The sequence below is a fragment of the Pterocles gutturalis genome, unplaced genomic scaffold, assembly GCF_000699245.1.
Source record: "Pterocles gutturalis isolate BGI_N339 unplaced genomic scaffold, ASM69924v1 scaffold1386, whole genome shotgun sequence".
Classification (NCBI taxonomy): domain Eukaryota; kingdom Metazoa; phylum Chordata; class Aves; order Pterocliformes; family Pteroclidae; genus Pterocles; species Pterocles gutturalis.
This window is the reverse complement of record NW_010102658.1, coordinates 4,209-15,041: the sequence shown is the minus strand read 5'-3', so window position 1 is coordinate 15,041 and position 10,833 is coordinate 4,209. Positions and strand designations below refer to the sequence as shown.

At 40.2% G+C, this 10,833-nt stretch overlaps 1 protein-coding gene across 1 annotated transcript in view; it reads left to right on the top strand.

Annotated features, from left to right (window-relative positions):
• Window positions 1-3,625, top strand: part of TBC1D4 (TBC1 domain family, member 4) — a gene marked incomplete at its 5' end in the record, with an annotated part of 33,523 nt that extends 29,898 nt beyond the window's left edge. The window contains 2 exons of the mRNA XM_010086352.1: window positions 1,505-1,681; window positions 3,296-3,625. Of these exons, the coding sequence (XP_010084654.1) occupies window positions 1,505-1,681; window positions 3,296-3,514 (396 nt within the window). The remainder of the gene's footprint in view (window positions 1-1,504; window positions 1,682-3,295) is intronic.
• Between the last annotated feature and the right edge of the window lie 7,208 nt (window positions 3,626-10,833).

Below are 10,833 nucleotides of genomic sequence, written 5' to 3'. Positions count from 1 at the left end.
GCAGTTAACACTGATCCATTCCTATGGCTTGGTTAACACTTGAATGTTTCAGGTCATGTCAGTTAAGAATTCGTGTAAATGACAATGTGTAAATCTTAATTTCCTCATTGCACTGATTGTGATTGCCATTCTAAACCCATGTCAAACACTTTAGGTGTCTATCTTCATAACTCACTGATTCTGGCAATGATAGAGAGTTCAATATTTTTGATACTATTAGAAATTAGATCTCTGTCCTGTGGTCTGCATAGGTTGCAGAGCAATCGTGCTGTGGTGAGTACGGTAGAAGTGGCTTTGTGCAGAGCCAGGTCTGATTGAGTAAAGAATGGATTATGTAGCCTGAGCCGAGCTGGACGGGATTACGCAGGCCAGCTTGGCTCTGAGAGGAAGGTCACCTGCTTGCCTGTGGTGTGGTCTCATGCTGAGCAGCCTTCTGGATCTGCATTTGCATGTAGACTACCTATATAGTATTGCTCCTACCTAGGCTGGCTGCACATGGAGTCGTTTGGCTGTCTCAGCATTTCAGTCCCCAGGACCATCCTCTTATAGCAGATAATGAAAGAAAAATGTAAACATTATGAAGGACTGTAATACACAGATGAAGAATTGACCAGGTGGATACATAGAGGAAAGTGGCACTTGCCCAGCTTGAACACCATATGTAATTTAAAGTTTTGCCTCATTTGATTTACCAGAAAAACGGTGAATGTAATGCAGAATTTATTTTGTTGGGTGATCTGTGTGTGCCTTCTCTTGGTGTAGTGATCTCTAAAACAAGGAGCAGAATTAATTTCACCATAGGCATCCTTCCCTTCCTAGTCTGAACTATTTGATAACTTTCAGAAGCTGAGAGGCTGACTAGATGTATAAACAGATAAGGGTCACATGGTCCCATCACTGCTAGATGCTCGATTCCATAGTCTTCACAATGCTTTGTCACCAAAGCATCCCAATAAGAAAATAGTGTATCTTCACGCAGAGACAGAACAGAGGGAAACTGTAACCATGAAGAATGTTTTTATAAAAGTTTATAAATGAGCACTTGGAGTCAAGAGATCCAGTTTTGAGGGTGGAGGTCTGACAACTCCTGGATTATTCTTCCTCATTGTGTGATCCTGCTCCCATCACAAGCTGGTGAGACTTGAATTTAAAAATTTCTTATTGAACTTCTTAATATTCCTGAGCAAGAGATGATGACTTAGTCATATTATGAAATTATTGGATTAAATAAGACTTCTGCTGACACATCTCATAGTAAGAGATGGTATTTGGTAATTGTAAAAGTGATGATCCAGTTTATTGCAAAGTCTATGATTTATTATGGTTACGATAAGAACTCTATATGCTAAAATGTTCTTACTCTAGACTTCCCCTTAAAATACTTTTTTGAGAGCAACAGGAAAAAGCTTTAAGTTAGTCAAGCTGAATTGCCTTTTAGCCAAACATTCATGTAGAATAAGTGTCTTCTATTGTAGTTAAAAATTGTGTTTTCCTCTCATGGCAGGTGTTTGAGATGGATATTTCAAAACAGCTCCATGCCTATGAAGTAGAGTACCACGTTCTTCAGGACGAGCTGCAGGAAAATGTGAATACTTGTGATGAAGGTGAACCCCTGGAGAAGCTGGAGAGGGTGAACAGTCATCTGAAGAGACAAAACATGGATTTGTTGGAGAAGCTACAGGTAAATGACTCAAGACTACAAACACATGGAGAGGTCATTTCTATGATTTAGACAACAGAGGAGAAAGTGTCTTTTTTAAATGTACATGAGAAGTCTTCTAACTGCAAGACCTTAATGCAGTTGAGCAGCTCTCTGTTACAGTGGTTTACTTCTGAGAGACGTGTTTTTAACTCCTTTGTAATTCCTTGGAGTTTTCCTTCTGTACTTAGATTTCTTTTTCTCAAAATATCTCCCATTAAATCTGTTGGCAAAATTTGTGTAGCTTGCTGAAAAATAAGTTGTCTGTCCCTTCATCTCTTTGCTCCCCTATTGGAAAGTTTTAAGACATAATCCACAGTGCAGTAGGCTTGCTTTCTCCACACCTTTGTAGGCAGTATCATTCAGTTTCCTTCTGCTGAAATAGTCCTACTTTTGAAAGGTGATCTCTCCTAGTAGATTTGAATACAGCAGAGTGCCCACCAGACTTAGCACAATAAACTCATGCTTTAAAAAGTCATTTCTTCCTCCTTCTTTCTTCCACCTTTTCTTCCATAGCCTGGCAAAGACTTATTTCAGGTTTTAATATGCATTGTCTTGCATTTTCCTGAAAGACAAGCTCTTCTTTTTGCATCACCATGCCACTTCTTGTTATATTTCTTAATTTCAAAAAGCATTGGGAAGAGCTCAGAGAGCACCTTCAGCTTGTGTAGCCTGAAAATAGAAGCAAGGAAAAATGGAAAGATCATGTCCTCGTTATTTTTGTGTTTATGGGCTAAGGGTGCTGTGCTGTGTTCTTTTGAGTTTGAAAACAGGGATCACTTGCTTTTTTACTATTTTTTTTTTGCTTTATTATTTATATTTATTTGTTTACTGCTACCTGGCCTTTTATCTGTGTTCTGAAAATGCACCAAGGGTGCACAGAATAATTATGAGTGACTGATTTGAAAGGCTCTGTCAAAGGTCTTCTGTTCTTCCATAGTGCTGTACTGTAATGCACCTTCCTCAGTTCCTTAACCTCTTCATCTCTTTGTTTGTATAGTTTTTTCATTCCTCTGCTTGAGCTCTTTCCTAGGAACGGTCAGAATTCCCCTATTGCCCATAGAGAGACATTTGCTACTACTGAGGTCCAGGGTTTCTGATGACTGAAACCAGAATTAATGTTTTTTTTTCCCCTGAGGAAGCTCTACGTCGTTTGTTGGAGAACAGGGAAAACTATCTGCTTTGAGACTTAACATTGAGTTTTTTAACCACTCCATCCTGCTAATTTACTTCATTGTGCAGGGTTCCCATTGCTCCATCACTGTCAGAGAAGTCATCTCTTCCAGTGCTACTCCAACTGCTGATTTCCTTTTTCTCCCTGCCGCTCCAGTTTCTTGTTGCTCTCAACTGTCCCTTGCTTCCTGAAACTTGTATGTCTCCTTCCTTCTGCAAAGTTTTCAGAAATCCCTCAGCTTGATCTGGCCACTATAAGGAGATTCTGTGTATGAAACACAGTAGGCATTCCTTGTATCATCTGCCTACATGGATGTCTTTCAGAAACATCTATGTGATTCGGTTCTTTACTTAGCATACAGAATATCTAAAAGTTATTTAGAACTTCTCAATTTGTTTTAAAAATAATGTTACCATTTACAGGTTGCTCATGCTAAAATTCAGAGTCTGGAATCCAGCCTGGAGACTATTTTGGCTCGAGAGAACAAAATGAAGACAGCAATACAGTCCCTGGAACAGGAGAAGTTGACGTATCAGAAGGCTCTTGAGCAGATAATGAAGTATTTGCCAGCGGAAGCATTGTCTGACTGTGAACTGCTCCTGAAGGAAGTAAACTGTAATCCAAATAATAAAATAAAATAAAATAATGAGTAAGCCATAAACCAGGGTTTTCTAGGCAGCATTTCTTCAAAAAAAGGGAAAGAAAAAATTAGTATGCTGCTTTCAAAGGACTTAGCAATAGGCAATGGCATTATCCAAAACTAGTGCTGGGACACTTACAGCTACAAATCGGCCTTCAAATGTCAGTATGCAAATTCAGGCTATTAATTTTTTTTTATGATTGTGTAAATAAATCACAAGGTGGAAATAAAAGATTCTCACATGTAATTATGATGAGTAGATGTATATTTAGAGTCAACCTAAAGGAGAAGAGAAATTTCAGTAATCAAAGCCAAGATAATGGTCATCTGCAAATTCACTCTGGATGTGCTTGTCTTGTAGTGAACTGAGGGTAGCGTGTCTTTATATATATGTATGTTGAATAATACTTGAAGAAAAAAAAAAAAGAAGAATGTAATTTTCCCTCCAAAGAGCAGCATGTTTCACATCTTCTGTGGAAAATCTATGTGTACTCATGTGTGCCTCTCTTTTAATTCTATTGATGATGTGTGCACAGACCAATAAGCAGAATGAGTATCATGACTTGGTTCCTACAGAAAGAGTTCTAGTGCCATCTGCTGCCTGGGCTGTACCAGTCAGCAATGTATTCCACGTGCATGTTGGAACTGGAAACAAAAAGCATCACATCATAGCTCTGCCTCTGTAACTCAGAGCTAAGAAGTAGCTATCTATATGCACTCGCAGAACTTGTAAAGGCAAGAGCTAATGGTGACTGCTACTTCCTTCCCGGCCTGTTTGCTTCCACCTGTCCTGGGGTTGGTCGTGATGACAGGAGGAAGGAAGCAAGGCTATAAGGTAGTATTTATTCTGATGTTAATTTTTTGCGGGAGACTTGCTGTCATAAGAGTTAGGCATGTAAGAGGTTCTCAATTAACCAAAGAAACACTGCAAAAGCCTTGTCTTATCATAGTGGGAGCCAGAATGCTGTTCTTAAATTTTATTTGAAGACAAAAGCTGAGGCAAGTTGCAGGAAGTTCGGCATAAGTGTACAAGAGAGGACCAAGCAAGTTTCAATTATTACATACCTTTCAGTTTTCACATACATAGTGGATATACATTTCAAAGGGGATTCTGAAGTACTGATGCAGTTTTAATAATGCTTTACAGGTTATTCCTGTTTTAATACTGCTTTGTGGTCTTCTTTTTAAAACAAAGTAATGAGTTTGTGTGTTCTGGGCAGAAGGTGAGGTGAACTCTGATAATTTCAAGGGAGAAAATATGTTTTATAAAGATATAAAAAGATGCATATAGATTTTAAAATGTTTTTGAGTGGAATTTTTGAGAAGGCTTAGACAAATGTGTAATAGATGTGTTTTGGAGTGCGTGTCTGAACTGTTAATTGAGTGTTACAGTGGCTCATGTTGTCTCTTACCATTTTTACCATATTTCAGGAAACACATTCTTTTTAATAAGAAAAACAATTAAGCAAAGTGCCAAATTGAGCAGTGTCTTTATGCATAAGATTGTCCAATTTAGAAAGCAAGGACTGAATATCACTGCTTTCTAAGTATTATGCTTTATGTTAACATAAAAATGAGGAACAACAATGCTGATTTGCTGCACGCTGCTGTGGAACTTAGGGGCTTGGGGCCTTCTGGGGTTTTTTTTGTTGTTGTTTTTTACTTCCATGGTGTTTTATTTGATTAAAGATACTGATTTACTTAACAGTCTTTCTTTTTACAGTTGGGGTGAAAAGTCTTAACACTGTGTATAAAATTATGTGGAATCTGTCTAGATATTTCAAGAATATTGTATGTACTACGTGGGAAAATGCCGAGTGAGAAGGCAGTTCTTTTCACTTTTGTTCAGAGTAGGTTTTAGCTGGTGTGTACATATAAAACCAATCCCAGGACCTGCAGTAGTGTGTATTTCAAAGAATCAAGGTTATTCAGATACTTTTTTTTTTTTTAAGATGCACTGAATGTGCTTTATCCTCTGTTTCACGTATAAATTTTTACATGTAATGCCTGGAGAAATTCTAATAAATGTCATTGCTGCATTTCCCATGCCCTCTGGCTAGTCTTATTTTTCTAGACTTCAAGTACTAATCTCATTCTCAATAGTAGTGTTTACATGAAAGATGAAAAGGATCGCTTTATAAAGTTTCTAGTTGTGGGGAAAAAAACAGGGTTTATAGAAGGACAGAGGGAGGACAGAAATTCTTCCTGGGGAAAATAGTCTTGCATTGTTCTTCACTGAAGATGAAATGATTAAAAGGTGTTTTTCTTCTGTAACAGTTCATTTAGTACGTATGCATGTTGAGAATAGTAATTTGATGAATTCTACGTTGTGTGTCTGGCTTGGGAGGAGGAGGATGACACCATATCAACAAGTAGGAATAAACTACGGAAGTAAAACCACAATGAGGTAAGTGCATTACGACATTAGGACATTTGTGACAGCAATTGTCTTCTGCACACAAGCATGACTTGTAATAAGGTATCTCTAGGGTGTCTAGCTTGAAATTACACTCAAGCAGGTATGCTCTGGACCATCTTCAGATGAATAACCAGCAAGATTATCCAGAAGACTATGAATGGCATGTTCATTTGTGTCCATCTGTTTCTCTCTCCCTGTTTATCATATAGATAGGTTTACAGCTGTTCTGTTCAGGTTGCAGTTGTGCAGCTGTGAAGAGGGAAGTCTAAGGTGCAGTGGGCCAGAGGCAGAGCTGCAGGGATATTTGCTTGGGAGAAGAGCTGGTTCCTGGGTTTGGACAAAGTGCTCTTTTATTCCTGTATCTTGTTTTTCTGTTTGGAAACAAAGTTTTCAGAATAAAGCTATTGTTCTATCTGAGCGAAGCATGACAGCACTCTCAGCATTTGCAGTCAACTTGCTGAGAACTAACTTGGGAGGAAAACTATCTGCTGTTTTCAAGGAACAGTTAACTTAGACTGGTTTCTGCTGGCAGAGGGCTTTTTTAAAAGTCTAGGAAGAGATCCATCCTTTTAGCTAGCAAACTAGCTTGTAAATGAAGAGTCCTACTTGGCAGAGATACAGTTGAAATAGACGAGTCTGGTAAGAAGGGCTAATGTAGGGAACCCTCTGGTATTTACATCTTTTATGGATGGAAAACTTGACCAGAAAGTTTTTTGGGTTTTTTTGTTTTGACTTGAAATCACAAATCTAGATAATGTTAAGTGGTTTGATTATGCCCTCTTCTACATGATACTACTTTGCTTCGTATCACTACAAGAAAGCTGAACAATTTGTAACATAAAAAAGAATTTTAGCAGTTCAATCCAAGAATTTGATATTGCTGGTATGATCCCAGAGGGTCTACATTTGGACACTTAAACCTAAAGCCACACAGGTATTAGTGTGAATAGCCTTTTGTGTGTTGGGGTGAATAACCCCAGGCGCTGCTGATAGTGATTATCCACTCAGTCTTTGTAGTTGCAGATGGGTGTTGACAGGCATGTGCAGGCTGTAACATTTCAAGCTTTATGCCAGGCTACACCATCCATTTGAAGAGTTGTAATTGATTCTGTATTTCTGTAGTTAAGCTTTTACTGTCAGTGTTAGCTATCGAATGCATTTAACATATGCTTTGCCTTCCTCAGTCTTTCTAATGACTAGAAAGGACAAAATTTAACTTTCTTTTCCAAAAAGGCATATTGAATGCTTAGCTATATCCTTTCTGCAGACATGGTGTGCAAGGGGTAGAGTTTATGTGCTTAAAGTTCAATATGTTAGCTCACTCTGTCTGAAAGCATATTAAACTTGGCAGTGACAGTAGATAGTTGGGGAGTGAAGCAGAAATTACTGTGTGCCATGAGCAGTTGATGGGTTATGTGTTGACTGGCTTGTGATGAAGTGGAATCTGGGTGGATTGGTACTTGGTGTTTGTTTGGTTTTATTTTAAAGTTGTCTTTAAGTCTGGACCAAAGGAAGGAGCTGGTGCTGCTCCTTTACCAAAATGTTTTGGAGTTTCCCTTGAGTTGAGAAGGTTCTCCTCTGCTTTACTCTTCAGAACTCTTGCTCAGCAACCACTTTTTAACAAGGGAATTGGGAATTGTTGTCTTACCATCAGAAAAACTTCTCTTGCAGCTTATACAAACTGTTACTGTACTCAGATTACAACTTACTCAAGTCTTCACTCTGATAAAAGAAAGTTAGATATTTTAAATGTATTGGTTTTATTTCTGGTTAGAGTGCGTGCTGAGAGGTGACATAAATGTGATACATAATGTCCTGCTGGAATGTACATGGAGAGAAGTATTGAGTGAGCTTGTGCTTCTAAAACGCTGGACTAAGAGATGTCACTTCTCAGGGTGGGAAATAGGTCTATATCTGACTTAAAATAGAGACCTAGTTGCACTGGCTATGTGTATTCTATGTTGTTATCTGTCCGAATGATTACTTCAGTCACCTGCAAAAAGTATTTGGAGTTGCAGATATTTACATGTGTATGGCCATCTTTGGCTGAAGAGTTTAAACTGCTTGTACCATCCAATTCCGAGCATGAATGAAACAGGAATGAAGCATTCTGTATAGTATAAGCATTCTCTTCACGTCCAGAGTAACTTGTCCAGCTGAAAACCTTGTTTCAGAACAGAAGAAACGGACAGTGAAGAGCAAGCTGGTTTGAGCCTATGGTTGCTTTTCCCTTGGCTGGGCAAGTGGGCTACGCAAAGTAGAGTCACAGAGTATCTCAAGTTGGGATCCATAAGAATCATCAAAACCAACTCCTTGCTCCTCATAAGACTGCCTAAAATTAACCATATGACTAAGAGTGTCATCCAGATCATCCTTGAGCTCTGACAGACTTGGTGACATGACCACTTCCCTGGGGAGCCTGCTCCAGTGGCTGACTGCCCTCTCAATGCAGAACCTTTTCCTAATGTCCAACCTGAACTTCTCCTGATGCAGCTTCATTCCATTTCCTTGTGTCCTGTTGTGGCTCACTGGAGAGAGGAGATCAACACCTCTCCTTCTGCTGCCTCTCTTGAGGAAGTTGTAGACTGCCATGAGGGCACCCCTCAGCCTTCTCTAAGGTGAACAAACTAAGTGACCTCAGCCGCTTCCAAGGAAGTATTGCCCTTGAGGCCTTTCACCTTCTTGGTCACCCTCCTCTGGATGCACTCTAGTAGTTTGATGTCCTTCTTGAGGCGCCCAAAGCTGCACACAGTGCTTGTAGTGGGGCCGCACCAGTGCAGTGCAGAGTGGGACAACCACCTCCCTCGACCAGCTAGCTGTGCTGTGCTTGATGCCATGCAGGACACCGTTGTCCCTTTTGGCTGCAGGGCACACTGTTGACTCATATTTGTCTTGCCATCAACTCAGACCCGCAGATCTCTTCCTGTGGGGCTGCTCTACAGCCTCTATCTGCCAGTGTGTATGTCTAATCAGGAGTACCCCATCCCAGGTGCAGAAACCGTCGTTCTCTTGTCAAATTTCATACTCTCTGTAAGTCCTCTCTACCCTTCAAGGAGTCCACAGCTTCTCCTAGTTGAGTATCATTGGCAGTCCTGGGCAGCAGAGATACTTGGGGGCACAGTGTGAAGGGAAGAGTAGATCCAGGCTAGCTGGACCCTGGACGCTGCCCCAATAACGCCTTGCAAACCTGGCTTGCTGAACGTCCAGGAACGCAATTGGGTCTGTACATGGCTCTGGGAGGGCTGGACATCACCTCTGTGTTGTGTCTTGGGGGCTCTGTGCTTCAGACAAGGTTAAGTTTGGTCCTGTGGACAGAGCGCCTGTTTGTCCCATGCAGTTTGTGCTCCTGAAAGATGTCTTCCAGTTTAGTTTTATGTGGTGAGACAGTGCTGTGATGCAAAACAAATCAGAGTAAGTGGGGATGAGTGTGAGGTTCTCTTCAAAGTGTACACTTGATTCTAACTAAAACCCTGCTGTAGGCCCCCGATGCTGGTCAGCATCCCACCAGCGCTTCTCCAGGAGGACACAAGACTAGTTTTGTATGAATTTGCTGGGCTGTTTGCACTATCCTATCCAGACCTCAGTAACGGGTGATATTTTTTTTTTTTTCCAGTGCTACAAAAAACATTTGCCTTAATTTTTTTTGGTGATCAATCTGCTAAAGTTGATGCTTCAGAAGAAATCGTAGTTATTGAATTTGTACCTGAATATTGCCCACGAGGTGTCACTGTTGCTTTTGTACGTGCAGCTCATAGTGTGTGATGGTGTTGTGGTCACAGGGTTCCTGTGCTTTGCAGAGTGTGTGAGTAGCACGCTATGGCTCTCATTTTAGAGAGCAGAATTAACTTATTCTTCTGCTTGATGAAGCATGATGCTCTCTTTGCACATTATTTGTAATAAAATGTGATGTTCGTGGTCAAAGAATTTATGGTAATGAGAGGACTTGTTAAATGACAGATACAGCCTGCTCAGAAACAGATGCCTCAGTTGCAGTGCTTAGTCTCTGCTCTTGTGTGAGAGAACTATGGAGGCACTTTTACACCCGACAACAGGCATATTGTCCCCAGCAATCTGATCCTGACTCTACTTTTGTACCGTTCTGGTCGAGCAGGATTTATTTTTATGTCCTCTGAAACCAGACAGAGGTCTGATATGGTCTAACTGCAGTCTGATTCTGTTCTTATTAGTTTTAATTTTTTTTTAAATAAGGTTTCCTTGCCATAAGCATCACTATGCCCACGAAGTCTCAAAGAACCGGTCCTTCACAGGTTTTCCTGTAGTAAATCTTACTGGATTTTCAGTGATCAGAAAAAAAATGAAGGTTTCGCTCCTATTTTTCCCAGAGCTACAGAGAAAACATGATTTGCTATTTCCATTTTCCAGTTGATGCTTGTCCCTCCAACCACATTGCTTTCGGATGTCATGCTTGCTCTGAAATGCGGAGGACACATTCAAGATAACACCCTGTTCCAGCCACCAAGACGTAGCTGTTCGCAAATACATCTGGACAACAAGCGCAAGGCATGTTTACCTCCTGATCAGAGCCTAATTTTCAAATCATACTCAGGTAATTATGGCATCAGCATTTCCCTGGGGACTTCTGAGCATAAACAAAGAGACCACATCTCTTCTACAATGTGTTTGCATTTCTAAAAGCATCGAATTATAGATGGGCCTAATGGGTTGAAGGTGCTTAAGGTAGGGCTAGTGCACTTCATGTGCAATATACCATCATTTGAAAAGCTATCACGTTGTGGAAACATCATTCAAGTGCTAATTTAAATAATACTAACATCTAAAATGAAGGCATGCTTTGACTTTTATAGGTTTAATGTCTATTTCAGCACTCTACCAAAATAGATGAGCTGTGGGTGGATCTATGATTATCGCTGTGCATTAGC